The sequence below is a fragment of the Medicago sativa genome, chromosome 3, assembly GCF_051527215.1.
Source record: "Medicago sativa cultivar Bolivia chromosome 3, Bolivia_mono, whole genome shotgun sequence".
Taxonomy (NCBI): Eukaryota; Viridiplantae; Streptophyta; class Magnoliopsida; order Fabales; family Fabaceae; genus Medicago; species Medicago sativa.
The window spans coordinates 64,503,617-64,525,361 of record NC_140751.1 but is presented as its reverse complement, the minus strand read 5'-3'; the positions used below and the strand labels follow the sequence as shown (position 1 = coordinate 64,525,361).

General features: G+C 31.0%; 2 protein-coding genes across 3 annotated transcripts; both read right to left on the bottom strand.

The window, feature by feature from the left end:
- Positions 1 to 4,787: 4,787 nt before the first annotated feature.
- LOC146939148 (uncharacterized) lies at positions 4,788 to 9,722 on the bottom strand. Its single transcript, XM_085752945.1, has 2 exons — positions 9,543 to 9,722; positions 4,788 to 6,529 (listed from the first exon to the last, which is right to left on the bottom strand). The coding sequence occupies exon 2, from the start codon at positions 5,902 to 5,904 to the stop codon at positions 5,008 to 5,010; it is 897 nt and encodes a 298-aa protein (XP_085609071.1). The 5' UTR covers positions 5,905 to 6,529; positions 9,543 to 9,722; the 3' UTR covers positions 4,788 to 5,007.
- Positions 9,723 to 11,510: 1,788 nt separating this feature from the next.
- On the bottom strand, positions 11,511 to 19,765 carry LOC146939147 (uncharacterized). Of its 2 annotated transcripts, XM_085752944.1 has the most exons (11): positions 19,526 to 19,720; positions 17,979 to 18,034; positions 16,050 to 16,105; positions 15,681 to 15,786; positions 15,479 to 15,598; positions 15,285 to 15,377; positions 15,037 to 15,110; positions 14,075 to 14,260; positions 13,562 to 13,656; positions 13,420 to 13,485; positions 11,511 to 12,026 (listed from the first exon to the last, which is right to left on the bottom strand). In XM_085752944.1, the coding sequence occupies exons 3-11, from the start codon at positions 16,094 to 16,096 to the stop codon at positions 11,950 to 11,952; spliced, it is 864 nt and encodes a 287-aa protein (XP_085609070.1). In that variant the 5' UTR covers positions 16,097 to 16,105; positions 17,979 to 18,034; positions 19,526 to 19,720; the 3' UTR covers positions 11,511 to 11,949. The 2 variants fall into 2 exon arrangements, with proteins under 2 accessions (XP_085609070.1, XP_085609068.1); XM_085752942.1 differs by lacking the exon at positions 17,979 to 18,034 and having other exon boundaries at positions 19,526 to 19,765.
- Positions 19,766 to 21,745: the final 1,980 nt, after the last annotated feature.

Sequence of the window (21,745 nt, the reverse complement as noted above, 5' to 3'; positions counted from 1 at the left end):
CATCAATAAGTTAATCGATTGTTAGAGCATTCACAATGGACCTCTCCTTTTGGTTGCTTAAATGAGTCTTTATGTACATGTCACTTGCTCTTATAATTAATACTTAATAAGATTTAATCTTTCAAACTCTAGGAGTATATATGTTACCAGAATAACTCAAGGACTTTCTCTTAGTTCGTTCCTTTTATTTTTCTTTTGGTTTTCTTTACTTTTTATTTTTTTGTTATTTACTTTTTTCTTGGTTTGGTGTTTGCCCCTCAGCTTTTTGCTTAGCTTTATTAAGGTTTTGGTCCATCCCCCAACTCCTTTTGTTCTTGTTTCCTTTTATTTATGCATTTATAAAGTGATGCAGCTGGTTCATAATTGAACCCCATTTAACTAAAAAAATAAAAAATCTCTCAAACTCAACACTTCAAAAAATATTAAATGGCTCTTAGTAATAAATAATTGTTGTGCATTTTATATTAAATGTGTAGTTTTTTACTAAATAATTGTTGTTTTCAATAAGAAGTTATTACTTTCAATTGCTTTAATATGTGCAATATTGCATCTAAAAACCCATAGGTCTAGCCACTGTATATGTTCTACACCTAATTTTCTAGTTCTATCTAGTGGAGGTTCGGTTTAAAATTAACATAAAAAAAAAATACACATTTGTTGGCTAGTGCCCCTTTTAAAATAGATATATTTTGATTAACGTGTATATACACTCTTTACAACTTTGTTTGTATGAGAGGTAGTACAATACTTATATTATTGAGTAAACGTGTTTTATTCAAAATATTGATTGTTATAATAATTTTTTTAAATTACCATTTACATGCTCTTCAAAGTCAAATGAGGTTTGGGTTTTATCATTTTTTAAAAGTGAAAACGAACCAAACTGAATCGATGGTGTACGGTTTGGTTCGACCAAAACTGCATTTAAATAAAAGAGGAATTCCCTCAAAAAAAATAAAAGAGGAATTTTTTTTTCCTTCAAATGTTTGTATTTATTTAATATTGAAAATAAAATATATAAAATTCCGTGAGAACACATAATTCAGAAATAAAGTTGCAATAAAAATTTAGATTTTTTTTTTTAGCAAAATTCAGAAATAATCATAGTAATAAAATTCAGAAAAACTTTTGCAACATAAGAATCTAGAATATGTCAAAAAAAATTTTTAAGAACCCACAAGAGAAGCTGCAACAAAGAAAAATGACACCCTAATTCAAAATTCTTATAATGTAACACTAATCCAAACAACACAAAGAAGAAAAATAAACAAAAGCCTTAAAAAGACTAAAATACATACTTATTACATATGATTCGTGGTATAAAATGAGTAAATGAAAAATTACCAAAAAAACTAAAGTTTGGCCCTGACAGTTAATATAGGATGCGCGACCTTGAATTGAATATATAGATAGGAAACTACTTTGTTCTCAATATTATAAAGGTCTATGCAAAATAACGAACACATTGTAAACAAAACCGATAAAAGAAATTTCAATAATGTTGAGTTTCCTCCCAATTAGAAGAAACACAACAAAACTGGAAGGAATTAAAGTCGATTAAACTGAGATATACTTTTGTTATAAATCCGATAAGTTCTTTGTAAATTTGAGGAACATTGAGTAGCAATATGGTCATCCGCAAACAAATATATGGGAAAATAAATATGTTACATTAATAGCAAAAGAAATTTAATGAATAAGATCATATCGTTATATGATGAAAATAATGTCTCAAATGAAGTGTTTTCAAAAATGATATATAGTAGACAATTATTTGGAACAAAATATAAATCATGAGAGAATTGGAACAAAATATAAATCATGAGAGAAGATTCAAGATCCCTTTCGTTTATGCCTTTCTTCAGCTTCAAAATCAATTTCTCAACAAATTATTGATAACTAACATTCTCCCTCTTATTTTCTCCTGTACAGCTAAAAATCCAACTATTAGCAATAAAATCCTAAACCATGGTCACAAACCATGATGAAGGGGAACAGTCTGATGCAATCAACAATAAAATTTGATGAAATTGTAGGAATTAAAGGCGTTCTTGATCTTCTTACCGTTCTCAAAACCATTTTTGAAAAATAGTAATAGTGATGAGAATAGGATGGGAGATAAAGATCTGAGCTATTTTATTTCCTTTTTGTGACAAAAAGAATCATTACCTTTCACTATTTTATTTTGGTTTTAATTTGATTTTAATAGGTGAGAAACAATTCAACGATAGTCTTGAATTAGACCAATTGTCAACATTCTTTTTTAGGACTGTTATAAGTGTTGAATAATTTGAATTTAATTTCATTAATTGGCAGTTGCTAGTTTCTTGTTTGATTTTTTTATCGGCAGTTTCTTGTTGATTTGATATCAGGCAATTAAATTTCTAGATATCATTTTGATCATAATAATAAATCGAATGATTTCTTAAAATAGAGGCAGCATATGGAAGTATGTGTTGAGACTGAAATACCAGGTGCTAAGCATATACAATGTAATGGAAATTTGAATTTTTCTAGCATTAATTAGCCTGACATTGATTAGAATGAGACTACAACACGCCACATGTACTTTTGAATGAAAACGGTTTCACTTGTTTATATTGTAGATGTAGATGTAGATGTAGATAAGGATACGGATAGAGATATTGATAGTTTAGCCGAGATTGTTGTCTTTTTTTTTTAATATAATTTTAAAATAAATAAAAAAATATGGGTATGAAATAAAGGCAAATAAATATTATCGATGTTGATGAGTGACTCAAACAACCATAAGTATGTGTTTTATCATGCAATTTGTAAAAAAATTAACAAAGAAGTTTCAGTATGTGTTGATGGCAGAAATAAATAAATATGGGGAGATAAAAATGGAATGCTTGATTAGGTGATAAAGAGTATTTGATGCATGTGAACTAATTTATCAAATGAAATGAATGGATGAGATTTGATGTTAAAATAATTTATGTGAAATAATATATATCAACGCCATGTTTAGTGAAAATGAGTGATTGACAATAGAAACGAAAAAAACTTAATAAATTAAATCAGTTCTTTTGAATAGGAGCAAATGAAAATAATAAAGAAAATAGTGAGGTTTAGATAAAATTCATTGAAACAAAATAACTAAAATAAATTTTCTACATTTTCGCAGGGGTCGGTCTTGTTCTACAACATACATGAATAGTTTGCACCACAAAAATGTAAGATAAAAATATAATATCTTGAGAACTATCAACTAATATGTTACCCAAAAATACTTGAGAATTCTCTTTTTTTTTAAGGAAGAATTCTCTTTTATATGCACAACTCCAACGTTGGAAGAACAAAACATTGACATGCCTTTCACATATCTCTCATTATTAATAGTGGCAAAAAAAAATAGTTTTGGAATGAAGAAATCTGATTCAAAACGTCTTTCAATTACGTCGCTTCAAATTAATAGAAAAATAATGAAATTCATTAAAACGTGAAACAAACTTTTTCAAAAGGTAAATATATATGGGGATGAAAACCCTAAAATTAACAGAGCCGACAGCTAAACCTATAAAAGGGAATCAAAATCCGGAAGGAAAAAAAAGGTGCCTAAATCAATTTGATAATAATGAAATCAATAAAATTGAATTGGTCAGGAGGTAGAAATATTTTCATTTCAAATAAATGATATTATAAACAATTTGTACGAAAGGAAGATGCATATACAAATGATGAAAGACAAATTGACTATATATAGGAAAAAAAACTCAAGACTGACTAACTTAATATGATGATGTGTTGATTACAATTTGATTGGATGATAATTCAGAATTATGTACCAACATGTAATTGGTACATATCTTGTCATAAGCTGTTAGAACTCGAGGGTATCATAGGATGAATATGTGAATTTGAACAAAATACATGGATATATACAACATGTAGTGGAGTAATATCATAAATTGAATCAATTTTTGAAATTAGAGTGATGAAAAAAATATGTTAAGAACAAAGTGTTTCAATAAAATAAAAGAGAGATTTTGAGAATAATTTTAAAATTTTAGTATGAATTCTAAATGATGTCAAGATGTTTGAGACGGACAAACAATATTTATAGGAAAAAAGAAGCAAGTAAGTCACATCAATTATGCCATTAATTTAGTAATGAAATTAGTAACACATTAAATAGCAAAAATAATTTGAATAAAATATTCCATTTATTTTTTTGTCATTATAAGCCTTTTAGTCAACTTGCATAATCATGTTAATTACATAAGTCTTGCACAAATCACATAATATGTACCAATTACACAAAATATTAAATGCACCTTTCAATATAAGGATGCCATGTGTACTATCAAAATAAAATAGTGCAAATATATATAATAGAGATGTAATCCAGAAGGCAATTTTGGTAGTTTTTCTAAAAATTTCTTCTTTCCCAAAATATTAGTAGTAATATTAATGTATTTCATATTACCTTCGGTTGTAGTTTCAGTATCATATCCTTGACTATATATGTCATTAAAACTTAACAAATTTCTCTTTGATTTCGGAGAGTATAGAGCATTATTAATGACAAACTTCGTCCCATTTGGTAACATGAACATAGCATTACCTGTTCCTTCAATTAAACCTGCAGGACCTGAGATTGTGTTTATTACACCTTTAGTAGGAAATATTTTGGTGAAATATTTCTTACTTTTGAGGATCGTATGGGTAGTTCCACTGTCTGGAATGCAGATGTCTTTGCCAGGATCCATTTCTAACCTCTTAAAATAAAAATAAGATTAAAGAAAAGATAGGGTAAAGCAATATAACATATGTAACAATACTATTTTATTTAGATCATGAAAATATTACATAGTCACACAACATGCAAATTATTAATTAAGTACATATTAAAAATATACACAACACACATTACATATATATATTTTAATTAATCCATATTAATTTCTTCTCCTATGAAATCAGCAGCCTCAAGGCAGGTAGTATCATTCATTTCATTAAAATTAACTTCCCTTTCCTTTCCATCTACAGATTCTTTGTATCTTTTGCACAGATTCTCTGGTGTCCTGCATGCTTTAGACCAATGACCTTTCTTTCCACATATATAACAATGATCATCATGATTCCTAGAGGGACCTTCTTGGATGTTTTTACCTTTACCTTGATGATTCTTGTTGGTTGGTCATATTTGAGAGGCCTATAATTCATATAACCTCTTCCACGGCCTCCACCACGAAAATGGTTTCGACCATGATTTCTGCCTCGACCACGACCACAAAAACGAGCATGACCACCACGTCCTCTTTGGCGACTATAACCTCCATGCCATTGATTAAAACTTGTGGCATTTATTTCAGGATATGTCATTGTTCCAGTAGGACGCAAGTGATGGTTTTTTATGAGTAGCTCGTTATTTTGTTCAGCCATTAGAAGGGCTGCAACCAAATCAGAGTATTCAGCAAATCCTCTCACTCTATATTGTTGTTGCAACAACACCTGAGATGCATGGAAAGTTGAGAATGTTTTCTCCAAATTTTCCTCTTCAGTTATAGTTATGCCACAAAATTCTAATTGTGCTATAATTTGATGCATAACAGAGTTATATGCAACAACAGTTTTATAATCTTGGAACCTTAATTTGTTCCTTTGATCCATTAATGAGGGCAGTAAGACTTTCTTCTGATGTCCAAATCTTGCCTTAAGTTTGTCCCACAAGATCTTGGGATCTTTTGCATTCGAGTACTCTGTTTGTAATCCATCATCAAAGTGGTGCTTGATTATCCGATTTACTTTTGATTTTTTCTTTGCCAATTCCTCTGGGGCATCTCCCAAATCGTATCCTTCAAGAATCTTGTCGAGTCCCTCACATGCAAGATTGTCATACCCCAATTTTTGACCTAAGGTACCACATTCATACGCCATTTGACCCTGATTAGTCTCTGGCTTTTCAGTGAAAAATTCGGCAGAGGTATTTTAAATACCTCCTGTTTAGTTCCGAGTCGGGCCCCGTTCTCTCTATTTTTATTTTATTTTTATCTTTTAGTCTTTTAATTAATTTCCATCTTTTAATTTTTCTTTTAATTTTCATTTTCATTTTTTAGTTTCAATTTTAATTTTAACTTTTATCTTGATTATTTAGTCATTTAGTCTTATTTATTTTATTACTTTCTATTTTAGTTTTTTCTTTTACGTATTGTCAAAAATATGTCCAAAGTGTCCAAAAACATAACGTGTCCGAGGTCCAATATTTTTTTTTGTATTATTCAGCTGTGCCACAATCACAGGAAGTTAGCTTCTTCTTTCCTAAATAACACAAAACGCGTTCCAGACATTAAAACTGTCCTTAAACACCATTTAACCGTCATCATTGTCCTTAACACAATTTCCATCTTTGAGAAATCAAGAACCCTTTAAAACAGAAGGGAAATCAGTAGCAAAAGGGGAGCCAATTCTCAATCGAAACCTGCAGTGTCACACAAAAAACTTGCACCCAAAAATTCTCCCAGCAAAACACAAATTCCATCGAAACCTGCAATCACAAAAAAACCTGCAAAGAAGTGTCAACACAGAAACCAGTTTCGAACCCACAACCAATTCATTCGAACCTGCAAGCAAGAAGGCAGTTTTCGACACACAATCACAACATCAGAATCACGTATCAACAATCCCAATTTCAATCCTTAGTTTTTCAATCCAATCCCAAACTTCATAACAGTCAACATAAACCCTCAAACCCTTACAAAATCGTAACCCCAATCAAGTCATAATCACCAGGTCGAACCCACAACAAACCGGATCCAACAAAGGTCCAACCTTTATCTTTTTTGTTTTGTTTATTTAGGTAGCATTTTTTTTTTTTTTTGTGTTAGAAAAAAGAGAAAAAGAACCGTAAAAAAAATAAAATAAAGAGGAGTGATATTTGTACAACCAATTGTTGTACAACTTGTGTGACAAGCCCTTTCTCTCTCTTTTTATTGGATAAAAAGAATAGAGAGAGAATGAAGAAGAGAGAGAATAAAAACACATGTGAGTATGAGAGAGAGGGTTGTCACAACAGTTGTCAAAAATTGGTTGTACAAATATCATTTCTCTAAAATAAAATAAAACAAGGGTAGTGTTAACTTGTGCCCTTAGGGCACAAGTTAAGGTTCTAAAAAGGGAATTAAATAATAAATTATATCTTGAAAAGAGGAGATTTTAATTTTCTAGAACATTAAATGCACAATTTCCAACAAAAAGTTTCTATCTTTGATTTCTTAACTTGTGCCTTGAGGGCACAAGTTAACATTTCCCATAAAACAAAAGAAAGGAAGGAGAAGGAAAAAACGTGAAAATGAAAGAGAGAGAGGCGATGGGGTTATGTATATAACCCTAAGATCCAGTGCTCACTGTCCCCTTGATTTTCAATCCAACAGCCTGTGACATTCCATTCCATGAGCAGATCTGGCCTGTACGATCTCAATCAGATGGCCCAAATTCTTCCCCTCGATCTGATGCGCCCCAGCTTCTTTTGTTTAGCCCATTCTGTTTTTTTTTATTCCTGCACCCCCCATACTACTATCTGCACCCCTGCATTTCATCTTTATTTCTTTCTTGCATTTTTTTTAATTTCCTTTGCACTTTTATTTTATTTTGCATCATATTTTATTATTTACCATCATCATATGCATATTTAAGTTTCGTCATCTATTTTTATTGCGTGGATTTAGAATGTAATTAGGTCAATTGTACAAATATAAATGAGAAAAAGTGTGTGTGTGTCTTTTTATTTCTTTTACTGCTTTATATATCCAAAAATGCAAAAAAAATTAGATTAGAGATTTTGTGGTGATCCAACGTCACTACAAAAATCCACACGTTTTTATTTTTATTGCTCCGTTAGTTTAATTTTCATTTATTATCAAAAACAACAAAAACATTCAAATAATCAAAAATCACAAAAATATTTTCATAATAAACCTTGATTTTCAATCAAGTGATCGTTTTTTTTATTTTCTTAATCAAATTTCAAGCAATTTAATCATACATTGAGTCCATTTTCTTTTGAATTAAAAAATACAAACCAAATCTTATTTGCCACTTGGCTTTTTATTTTAAAACCTTTTTTTCAAAAACCAATAAAAAAATGCAACCAATTAAACGTCAATTTCTACCTCGAACTACGTGATTTTGATCCTTCACGGGTACGTAGGCAAAGGACACTCGTCCTCTCAAATCAATAAAATGTAGATAATTAGGTCTTCCTTTTTTAATCATTTCAAAATTCCATTTTTTTTAGAAAAAGCAAGCAAGTTTAGAGGACAAAAATTTAAATAAAATCAAGAGGTTCTCGTAGAGTACTACGAATATTTAGGGTGCTAATACCTTCTCTAAATATAACCAACCCCCGGACCCCCCAATTTAAATAAATTTTTTCAAAGTCGTGAAATAAAAAGTGAGTCAAAAGCTAATAAAATAGCCTTGATCTCCGAAAAATGACGCGACAAAGATACTCAATTAAATTGTTGTTCCAGGTTATGTAGTTGTCTCCAGTTATGTTTAAAATTTTGAATTGATGCTTAACATTTGACATGATTGTATCTAGAATACAGAAGAGCATAATCAACATATATACTATGACAAAAATAAAAATATCATTTTATTTAATAGCAACGATTACAAAAACATGATAATATAATATTTTAATCTAAGCCTCCACCAAAACAAAAAGTAATCACACAAGCTATGCCTAATAATGGTAAAACGCAAATTATAGTTAATAGTACAAAATCTTCTCATATTTCTTCAATATGGGTGAAAAAGAAGAACACATTAACCACAAATAGAGTGATGCATAGGAAAAAGATTTTAGCCATTTTGTAAGTATGGGTAAATATTTTGAGATGTGAAAATTATGAATGAAGGTGAGATATTTATAGAGTGAATTTTGTAAAAATGACCGTTATTGTTACCGTTTGAAACACTGTTCATAGCCATTAAAACACTGTTCATGACTTCTTTTTTTTTTTTTTGTCATGACCGTTAATTTCACTGTTCATGACCGTTGGATAATGAGAAAAATATTTTAAATGTTAAATATCATCTAATTTATGACACACGAGTAGTAAAAAAAATTATAAGACAACATATATAGTAAATGAATACATATGATAATTACATTAAATTTTATTTATCTGTTTTATGAATCATTATAAATGTGGTTTTAGACCTCCATTAAATATAAAAGTTAGATGGGGTTTTAGACCTCCATTAAGCATGTAAGTAAAAATTAGATTAGATGGGGGTTTTTAGACCTCCTGTAAGCATGAAAGTAAAATTAGATTAGATGGGGTTTTTAGACCTCGAGTAAGCATGAAAGTAAAATTAGATTAGATGGGGTTTTTAGACCTCCATAATAATAATAACAATAATAGCCACTCTTAGTTATAAATCACTTGACAGATTGCCAGTTTTTCTATAACCGGGACAGATAATAATAATAATATTAAAACGATAAAGATAAATGATATACATAGTAATATTAAGTAATGAAATTAAAGTGATGAGTATAGGTAACATACCTAGCAGTAGTGTAATAAAAATATATATTGATAAAGGAAAGAGAAAAATTGAGAGAAAGATGATGAAGAGAGAGTGTTTTTCTGCTTCTGTCTGTGTGTATATTCTGTCTTACAACGTTCCCTATTTATAGGGAAAATGAAAAGCGGAGGCAATGAGACGAGCATATAATTGAGATGGTGGGACATCCATTACATAACACCTACCAATTTAAATAATTTGAGATTTTAAGTTTAAGATATTTTATTTTTAATTTAAATTAAAGACAATTTTTCTGCGAGCACTCTGTCAAGTGATTCAAACTAATTCTAGAACAACAATTGTCAGTTTTTCTGAGATGGTGGGACATCCATTACATAACACCTACCAATTTAAATAAATTACAGAAGGAGCATATAATTGAGATGCTAGTTTGAATTACTCCTTCTGTACCTTATTATAAAAAGTAAAAAAATCATTAAAATCAATGCAATTATTAATTAATGTAACTTTTTGAATATTTTTGCAAATATACCCTCAAAAAATTTGTGATGCATTACACACTAATGTTAAAAAGACAAACATTAAATTAGCGGTAGAAAAAAATAAAGAAATAACTGCACCTTAAAAGTTGTGATATTTTTTTTATAAATATGACCAATTTTTTTTTTTTAATTTCTTCTTCTTCTTCTTCTTATATATAGGACTAGAGACAATATTATAATAGATATATAAAATTTGTGTTCGTCCCCCTAAGCTTAGCTGAGTATTATAATAGATATATAAAATTTGTGCTCATCCCCGTGAGCTTATATGTGGGGATCGGGGTTGAACCCCAGACACCCCACTTATTCTCCTTAAAAAAGAGAATTTCTAGCCGCTAGACAACATGAGCAAAATATATAGGGGAATTAGTCACTTTAGTCCCTGAATGGGGAACGATTCGTCAATTTAGTCCCTGAATGCAGATAAATTGCAAAATAGTCCCTGAATGTAGACTTTGTTAGTCAATTTAGCCCCTGAATGCAGACTCCGTTAGTCAATTTAGTCCCTGAATGTAGACTTCGTTAGTCACTTTAGTCCCTGAAATTGACCATGCAGGGACTGTTTTGCATATTATCTGCATTCATGGACTAAATTGACGAATCGTTCCCCATTCAGGGACTAAAGTGACTAATTCCCCAAATATATATATATATATATATATATATATATATATATATATATATATATATATATATATATATATATATATATATATATATATATATATATATATATATATGCGTTCCTATTGGTTGAGGAATGGAAAAGTTGCCTTTGCATTGGAAGGGATCGATATGCACACACTTTTAGACTTAAGTTTGAAATTAAATTAACCAAATTCGTAATTATTACTTCCTCCATTTCAAATGAATGTCCTTTAAAGTTATTACCAAATTATCCCTGTTAGTCATCGATACTAACATAAATGTAAAGTAAAAGTAATGTTTTTGGGAGCAATGTATATAAGGGTACAATTGAAAAAGTTTGATTAATATTTCATTTGAAATCAAGATTGACATTCATTTTAAAACAATTTTTTCCTAATGATACTCATTTTAGAAAAGAGAGTATTAAGGAAGAAAAAAAGTGAAAATAAAGTGTCAATCGATAAATTTTCAGCTATTGCCTATTGCATCGAACTAATTAATAGAAAGAAGTCAAGAACAAAAGCAAAAGTGAGTTAACCGTGCAAAGTTATAATTTGAGTGTTTAAAACAGCAAAAACATAAAAGCTGGTGTAAATAAACTTAGGGTTCATGTGCAGCCCTTGCACCTCTCACACCTTAGTAGTGTAACTTTGTTTGGATGAAGAAAGGAAAGAAAGTGAAAGGAAAGAATGTTTAAGGAATGAAAGTGGATAGAAGATAAATGGAAAGTAAGATGATTGTTTAGTTGTTTGATATGAGTGAAAGTGATAAGAAAGTGAAAGGAAAGAATGATGTGTATTTACGAAAATGACATATATAGCCTCTTATTAAAATGAAATAATATAATATATAACAAGTGACAACATGTTGCTAAATGAAACAAATAACAATGCAAAATAAAAGGTATATATATAACATAAAAACAAATTAGTAATGGCAGCATAAATCCATGTGGTGGTGAAGCAAATTAATTGGAATAAAAAAAACAAAGCACATGACGTGATGAAAAAATATGCATAAAAAGCAAGGGTTATTTGGTCATTTTGTTCAATTGGATGACCCTTTCCAACTTTCTTCTCAACTTTCTTCTCAATTCTGCGCGGAAAGTTTTTGGACATGGGACCCACTAAAATAAAACAATCTTTCCTTCCTGACAAATAAACCAAATTATGGAAAATGTTTCTTTCTTCAATCTTTCTCTCCCCCCTCACAATCTTTCCATAGAAACAAACAGAGCCTAAGTGTTCCTATACCACTCATAACCAATATAACCGAACTTTTGAGGAGACACTTTCCCGTTTGAAACTGGATTACCTGGCGAGAAGAAAACAAAAAAGAACCATCAAGCATCAAATTAAGGCCTTCTACATCAAGAAATATCTACATCAAAAAATATAGGGAAAAATACATTAACATCCCCTAAGGTCTACTTAAATGTAATAAACACCCCCTCTATTTTCTTATAAGACACAAACCTCCCCTACCGTTTGTTCCATCCAACTTCTGTCAATTTATTAGTTCAAAAATAAACAGAGCACTCATTTGATATGTAGTACCCAGAATCTTCCCATGTTAAAACTCTATTTTATTCTCTGTTGCATGCTAGGCTGGAATCATTTTCAACCCTTTTTACAAGATTGAGCTGTGACCACACTCTTAACTTGTGTATGTACAAGACGTGTTCTAATTCTAGTGTTATCTACATCCAAACATACCTTCAAAATCTAGCAATTCGTTCCATTCCACACAACAGGCGCACCGATTATAGTTATGGCATCAATTTTTCCTTCAATTTATAGTTGAGTTTTCTTATTTAACGTTATTTTTTTCTTTTTCTTTTTTCCATGCATTCATTTACATTTTATTAGAATAAACTGACTCTCAATTTGATGATGTTTCCCTAGCCCAACCTTGAGAACTTCATTTGACAGAAGAAGAAGACCATTTCTTTGACTGCTGTCACAAGACGACCAATCTTTTGGAATCTAGGGTTTGATATTTTGATTTGTAGAGTTGGATTTGTTTTTCTTTGTAGAAGATTTCATATGGAACAAGCACGGGGGAGTTGTCATAAACACACCCTCAAAGCCAATGAGTATCTCTACCATTTTTATTATTTTCAGATAAAATCTGCTTTCAAAATCTTCAGGTATCTATTTGTCTCCACTTAGTTAAGTTAAATACCAATCTTCTCCAAATCCTCTCCATGATACTCAACGCTTGCACCTATATGATATGCTATTATGCTGACAGAGACTTTGAATTCTAAAAATGGGGAAGAGGATGGGATGGCTGGAAGCATGGAATGATATGCTTAGGGAGTGTTAACCACCGGATTCAAAAAGCTCAGAGATTTGGATAGGAAACAAAATACCAATTAACCTCATCATATTCTACTCTCACCTTTTAGTTTTAATCAAGGAATTTGTGAAACATGAAAAAGAAATAAAAGAAAATGGATTTCAATTTGATGATTGAAAAATCACTAGTTCCGTGGGAGGAATATGAATTCAACTTCACCTGTTACTATCTTAACGGAAAAAATAACGGGGTTAAGGGAGGTATTTACCTATTAATAAAAACTTAAGGGAGGTCATTGTCTATTTTAAAACTTGAAGGGGTGTTTGTATCATTTGAAAAGAACTCAGGGGAGGTGAGTGTAATTTTCCCGAAAATATAATATGCTGTAGAAATAGAAAGATATTACCTCCATACAGTTCCTTCGAAGGTATAGAAAATCTGTCTGGAAAAACCATCCTAATTCCTGCCGCTTCTGAAATTCAAATAATAAAAATAAAAAACTAAACCTTGATATTATTATATAAAGAAAAAAGGAAAAGTTTTGGAACCTCTAAGTTTAAGAGCTTGTTCCTCTGATAGATTCACTCCAAATGTCCAGAAGGACCAAGAGAGGGAGTAAATTTTTTTTCTGGCGCTTTTAAAACTGTAAAGAAAAAAAAACAAACTCCTCACACAAAATGCTCAAATCAAAAGCTATAGGACCAAACTAACTAACTAAAGAAACATAAGCAAAGGTCTACCTTTAGGTTTGGAAGTTATCCAACAACTTATGCATTTTCATGCTAAATACAAAATACAATTCCTAAAGACATTAATCCCCAAGTCGTTCCAATTTGACTTATGGTTTCCCATACTAACTAATGAACTACTTCATATTATGTATACTAGCTCAAAGTCACATCCATACATAACCAGAAATCATGCCTATATATACACAACAATCAAGTGCATTTTTCTTAACACACTTAAATTACCAACCTCATAACAATAGTTAATCATTAGGCTTAACTTCAGAACCACACACGAAACTTAGTTCACCATAAATTATAGGACAAGTTTACCTTCCCGTCACTTCAGAAACTTTTTTTGTGCAATAGTCAAGAAATAATTTTTCTTTTCCCAAGAAATCTTCTGGCTCATCAAGAACGATGACCCAGTGAGTGAAGTCGAGCCCAGGTAGTAGTTTGAATTCATCGGGAGGATGTTTTGACCACTTCTTAGTGAGTTGAGAGGAACTGAGGGCCCATCTAAAATCACAACAGTAACATTAGTATCGGTGCTAAATGCGAAGATTCATATACATATGAACAAACAAGGTAGACAAAATCGAGATCTTAGACAAGATCGGGGCAGGATAACAGTATCGTGAATCGGGGGATCGTCACACGGATCGGAAGATCCTACAAAATTTATAGTATTGCATATAGATATAAGTTAGTAAAAAAACCACACATAAATTTCTTACCATTAGAAAAATATTTTGGGAAGGTTTCACGAATTATTGTCTAGTGGAGTATTGGGAAGGTTTCCAATATAGTTATTAATCAATAATTATTAATAAATATTTGAAAATTGGTATAATAGGTAGAACAGATCCGTTTCATTCATGTGCCAGTCAACAAAAAAAAAAGAGTTTTTTTGGAAGGTTTTCAATACAATTAACTAATAATAAATTGGTTTAATGGGCTAAGAAACAAATCGTTTCATGTGATAGCAACAAAAAAATATTTTTTTTTTGTTTCTGAAGTTTTTCGAAACCGGGTCGCGGATCCGACCCGCAAACCCGGGATTTCAAGAAGACAATCAGAAACGGCCGAAACGCACGATTCCACCGTTTCCATGCGTTTTCGCGGCAATTCCGGCCGCGCTCACCAATTTCCGATTCCATACCCAATCAAGCACGCAGATGGTACTCAAGATCGTAGACTCTTGCGTTTTTACGAGTCAGATCGCGATTTTGTCTACCATGTGAACAAATATAACATGCTGCCAACAAGAGAATTAATACTCATTGATAAATTACTTGGTTCGCTCACAGTTCTTGGGCTCAGCACCTAGGTCCTGCTGCCGCCTAGTCTCAGCTTCTGCTTTAATTACCTGAAAATCAAGATATCCACATGGTAAGAAACCAATTGGATAAGTGGGTTCACAAATCAAATATAAATCTGATGGCTCCATAAAAAGACAAATCTGATTTTTTTGAGCAAGTTTTCTATAAATAAAAAAAGTTGTTATTCAGTTTATCTGTTTTTATCAATACAATAAGCTTACCTTGTTATGTTCGTCCTTGTCAAAACTTTCAGCACGTTTAAAAGTTTGCCTCCTTAAAAAGGTCAACATGCACCATGTTTCAATTTCTTTACTCTGTACAAATAAAAAAAATTCACAAGTACATATTTAAGTAAGCATATGCAAACAAAAACAAATATTATATTATAAGAGAATGAGTCATAATCCATAATAACCTGAGGTTTAGAATGTATTAAAAAATCAAAGAAAGATGCTCCCCGACTTAGTTCCATTTCATGCAGATGCTTTTTTAAGCAATCAACTTTGACCACAGAGGAATAATTAGTGTGTTTCACCTTAGAAAACAAAATAGAAAATTAGACGAATAAAGGTTACAGTATGATTTGTGAAAACCAAAAACAAAATAGAAAATTCTACCAAAGAATTCCAAACATGTGTCATTCCAGGTACATGATTTCTACCAACAATCGCCACAACAGATGAGCTATGTTGAGCTGTGTTCCACATATTTACAGTTTGGAATCTGTTTGATGAAATAACAAAGTTTATAAGTTAGTTGAAAATATGAGTTGAACTATATATGTGATAATTAAATGAAATAAAATGTTCATCACATACAAATCATAAACCCATTTCCATCTTTTATGGGAACTCAATGATTAAAAGAGCTCCGGTGATAAAGAGTAAACATAGTAGATAGAGTTTTCATAGAGAAGATAAGCTTTGTGAAATATGAGTTTTTATTTTGTTGTTGAAAAGTCATATTTCACAAAGCTGAAAACTTACTCATCTCTAAGAGTAACCCAAGTATTAATCTCCGCAATGTCATACATAGTTTGTGCCTGCAAATAAAATGCACCCGTTAATTTAATTTTATGTTTGTTTGTTGATTGTTTATAAAGTAATACAAGTAATACAAGGAGTATTAAGTTTACTTCATTTTGGCTACAACTATCAAACATTTATATTCCAAAAGTGTATTAAGTTTTCAATATCTAACACAACATTCAACTCAACGAAGACATATCAAGAGCTAGTGAATTACAACTTTGAATTCCTTAACCTTCCACCTTGAAATTTCCCAAAGTTATGTTTCTAAATCTAAATTACTTATTCTCACTACTAGCACTCAGAGAAAATGAGTCATTAACTATATGACTTCAGTCGATATCAAGACATATACAATGCTATCAAATCATAGCCTCACTATTACTCACGACCTACATGATATCCTCACACACCATTGATAATAAAATGAAATAAAATAAATCCATTCTACAAGCTTTAATATCAATTATTCGATAACCAAACAAGTTTAAGCTAATTACTCTTCCACCCGGAACTACATATTCTATCTTATCCAAAGTCACTTTCTTTCCTTAACAAACTGGATCCAAAGTTTCTTGTATATAAAATAACTAATCTACAATAATTTTATTTTTTTATTTTTTTATATCTATAGGGAATTAACTCAATATCTTACTTTCTTCCTTTTAAATGTATGCCAAGATCTCTTATTTTGAGATGTCTATACAACATTGCATAAATTTAACAACTCTCCAGTGTATGTTATCTCTCAAGTCTAATAATAGTTATAGTCCTCACCATACTGGAAAAGGATTTGCTTACATGGCATAAATATGGAAAGGATAAATGTCACCAATTTAGTCCTCTCATGACTAATCAAAACAGAAATAATCATTCAAGATATAAGATGAAATAGAAATTCATATTAGGTTACACAAGACAGCCAATCAAGCCATAATTACGGAACCTAACTCTGTTTTCACTTATCCATGAATCATGATTCTATTGAATTAAAATATTCATGATTCTATACAAACTGTGTAATACTAATGCATCTAAACATTAGCTGATGGTTGAACGACAATTAATATCTATATACAGTACAGATTACTAGTTTTCAATAATCTCTTTTCCTTTTAAGTACATAATCTTATATTTTGGAACAAAGCAGTAGCATACAAAATGAGAACGAACAAACTATTCACATTCCTAACTGAAAGTGGTCATAATAACTGAGGTTAGTTAAATAAATGTCACAATATAGTTAACACATGGTGGAAAAATATTTCTCATTTCTCACATTTAACCAGTATCAAAAGTTGTGCACCATAGTTCCCTGGTTTGCCACTAGTTTTCAAGTTGTAAATTGTTCAAACTAATAATTCAAGTCCAAATCCGCTCAAATTTAGCATGTAAGCTTAGCTTGTTATTATTATTATTATTATTATTATTTTATTTTTTTTTACCTAAACCTGACGGAATGAGATTTAATTCAAAAACTTTGCATGTGCAGTGTTAATGCAAAGCCTGACCTCTAGTTTCTTAAGCTCTCAAGTCTCTACTTGGTGGAGATTTCCTACTTTGAATACAATAACCAGCAATCAGTTTTAAAACTATTGATCCTCATCATGTAGTTTTTTTTCATTTTTTTTTTTCATCATTTCCTTGAGTCAGAACCATCAAGAGAAAGTTTAAAATCCACAAAAAGAAACAAAAGTTGAGCAACTAGAACGAACATTAAACATCAATTGCTTGTCATGTCATAGACTTGGGCTATTGTAAAAGTTCTTGAGGTAAGGCACCCTGAACAAAAAGGAGCAGCAAATCCCAAACATTTCATGATGAAACAATCAATATGAACTATTGACATGCTCAAGATCTTATGGAATGAACAATATCTACCCTTACCTTTGAGGAAGCCCCACTAGATTTACCAGCCCTTTCTATTGCCTCAACACTTGATCCTATTGAAGGTTCCAGAGAAGAATGTTATTCATGCTTTTTGCATTGATAACATTAGGACATTCAAAGGTCCTTACAGCTTACACCATGATTCTTTTTCATATTCCATTTTTCATTATCAGCCTATACATTCATTATCAGCCGGTTTATATGGGACAAAGATTAACAAGATTCTTGACTCTAAACATCATAATGACCTTCCCTTACCACATCCAACCAAAGTGAAGACTGGAATTTTGTCCCCAACCATCAACACATACTATACTAGACTTCAACATGATAGTGGTGATTAACAGTACTTGCTTGTAAATTTTTCCTTACATACAAACTAGAATACTATTCAAAAATAATCCTAAATTGATGCAGCTATATGGCCTACCGAACCGGGCCCTGATACCAACTTTGTCACGACCCACCTTTGAGCCATGACCGGGGCACAAGCCAACTCTAACTCATGATAAATTTAGCCTGGCAAGCCTAATAAACTATAACACTTACACCTTCCTAAAATACTGAAATTTTGGTAATGACACACAAACTTCCAGAACATTTCAAAATGCAAGTTTTCACCGGTCTTAATCCAAACAATTTTTAAACTAAAAGTTTCATCCTTTGAAAGCTGATGCATGTTAAAAAAAAAATATACTTGCAATATCCAAGTCAACACTATTCGACAAAAATCCTTCGCATGAACCAATGGTTAGCCATACATAAAGTTCTACAACCACATGTTCAAATAAATAAAAAAAAAACATTTCAACACAGCTAATATCATTCATCTCTTTTCATTATTTGTACATAAACCACATTATCTATTCGTTGTGGTGAACGGGGATATACCACATTATCTCATCGTTGTGGCGAACGGAGATATACCACATTATCTCTTCGTCGTGGCGAACGGAGATATACCACATTATCTCTTCGTTGTGACGAACGGCTGTTATCTTAAATCACTATGAACACATAATTCATAGGCTGCATTATCTCTTCGTTGCAGCGAACGGTCATCCTAATTACTATGAGCATCTAACGCATAGGCTGCATTCTCTCTTCGTTGAAGCAAAAAGAAATTATCTAAATAGTTACTATGAGCATATAACTCATAGGCTGCATTTTCTCTTCATTGCAGCAAAACGGCTAACATTCAATTGTATACGATATCACTTTTAAGTATTTGAAATCAAATATGTCACATCAGTGAACTTTCAGTCACAACTACAATTGTATTTCATCTAAAATGTTTCTCAAAACAAATCAAATATTAGCTCACATAAATTATAGCTTGAAAGGCAACTAGAAATATAATTGTTCAGGTATAATAATAAATTGAAATCCACAATAAACATGCCTTTTCATTTTCCATCTCAAATGACCCATGTATCATAAATCGTATCAAATGAACATCATGAGGGTAATCTAAATCCCTAAAAATCAAAATTTAAACAAACAGTTCATATCAAGAAAAACGTTTTAGGAGCTGATAAAGTCACCTTAAGATTTTATAGAATAATCCAAATTTCTCTTGATGATGAAACCCTATCTTCTTCTCCTTCTCCATGGAAAATCCCTCTTTTCCTTCTATAGCTTCCACCTTCTTTCTTCTTCTTTCATTATCGATTTCTCTCCCTCTTCTATTATCTCTCGCTCTCTCTGTTTTTTTTTTCCTCTCTCCTTCGTATTCCTTTATTTTTTTTTTCATCGAACAACATGGTTATCAAGGTAAAAAGTTTGTGTGAAAATTCTTCCCTTCCGAAGCTTCTAGGCTATGAAGCCCGGATACTCCAAAACGGAGACGTACCCGTACCGAATACGTATCGGATACCGATACTCTACGGATACTCGCGGATACGCACCCACGAAGTATCCGAATTAATTATTTAAAGGGTTAATTATGTTTCTAGTCCCTATAAAATAGCGACCTTGTAAGTTTAGTCCCTACTTAATTTTAATAGCATTTTTAGTCCCTATAAAAAAAATTTACTTATAATTTTAGTCCATGCTAAAACAAAGTTTGATTAATTATCCTTAAACTCTTAAATTTTTGAACGATTTTTTTGAGACAAGATTAGAACACTATGAAAGGTCCGTTTACTAAAATTTAGAATTTTCTGACATGAAATGAATTAAATATGAATTTTTTAAAACGTCAAAAGTTAAAGATAAAAAGTAATAAAATCTGAATGTAGAAATCAAATTTTGCGATAATTTTTTGCGGACGAACTTTTAGTAATGTTCTAAACATGTCTGCAAAAAATTGTTCAAAAATTTAAGAGTTTAAGCATAAATTAAACAAATTTGAATTGAGTAGGGACTAATACTCAGTGCAGAAAAACAAAATTAGGGACTAAAAATGCTATTAAAATTAAGTAGGGACTAAACTTACAAGGTCGCTATTTTATAGGGACTAGAAACATAATTAACCCTTATTTAAATTTTAAAAAAATATTTTAACGGATACTTATACGATACTCCGCAGATACACAAGGATACTTATAAGATACTTCATAGATACGTATCCTAGAAAAAGATGAACAGGAAAAAAGTGAGACAATGTTGTAAACATTCGGTGGAGATATATATGATTCAATTTTAGATATGCATCACTAGAATTGTTTCTCGATGAACCGCTTAAAATTATACTTCTTGTGAATGAAGGTAACGAGAGAGATGATTCAGTTAATCAACATTAGATAAAATTTGTGTTGAGTTCTTTTAATCAATGTTTATTTTCTTCAAGTATTTTACATACATATAAGTTTTAGTATAAAAATTTTGTTGACGTATCCTAGCCGTATCGTATCCTAAATTTTAAAAAATTTGCGTATTCGCGTACCCGTATCGTATCGTACCCGTACCTGTATCCGTATCTGGGCTTCATAGCTTCTAGGTGGTCCTTTTATCTCCATACTATTATTATATCCATATTTCATAGTTTATTTAGCAATATAATTATCTTTTTGGCTTCCTCCTATAACAGTTGAAAGAGAAATGAATCCCCATTATTTTCCCCCAATGTCAATTAACTTCATCTAATTACAATGCAGAAAAAAAATATTTATAATCACACTTTAAAGGTTCTCAATATATATATATATATATATATATATATATATATATATATATAGGGCATATCAAGTGAGAGGACTTTTTAAATGAGAGGATGAGAGGAGTAAATAATAACCCTTGGATCTAAATCAATGATTGTAATTGAGTTTAAGTTTTCTAACTGCACCTCATAATATAATTTCTTTCTTATTAAATCTAACTTGAAATTGCACCGCAACCTGTTTTGTAAACACACGCGCGTGCCTCTTCTCCTTCACTCTTCCCGCTCAGAGACTGCCTACCTACCCCTACATCTTCTTCACTTTCACTTTTTGTTTGTTTGTTAATATGCAGATTTTTTTTCCAAAGGAATTGAAGTATATTGAAGCTTGAGGTGTAAAAACTAAAATCTGAAATTTATTGAATTGATTATTTATAAAAAAACCAAAAATTGATTGAATCCACTGCTCTTAATACCCAGATTTAGATTAAATAAAAAAAAAAAACCAGAAATTGATCCAGTGCTACAAACACAAATTAACTCACAATCATGTAAAACGAAATGATTAAAAAGAAAAATCGATGAAAAATTGATAGAATCCTTCAATTATTGTTAAATTCCTTTCAACAGAGAAGACTCCTGTAATTCAAGACTTGACCATGGG

Coding starts and splice junctions, on each gene's coding strand:
- LOC146939148 (XM_085752945.1), bottom strand. CDS start 5,904: ATGGCGTATGAATGTGGTACCTTAGGTCAAAAATTGGGGTATGACAAT.
- LOC146939147 (XM_085752942.1), bottom strand. CDS start 16,096: ATGTATGACATTGCGGAGATTAATACTTGGGTTACTCTTAGAGATGA. Junction 15,599..15,680: donor CACATGTTTGGAATTCTTTG/GTAGAATTTTCT, acceptor TTGTTTTCTAAG/GTGAAACACACTAATTATTC. Junction 12,027..13,419: donor TTCGAAGGAACTGTATGGAG/GTAATATCTTTC, acceptor TCTTCTCGCCAG/GTAATCCAGTTTCAAACGGG.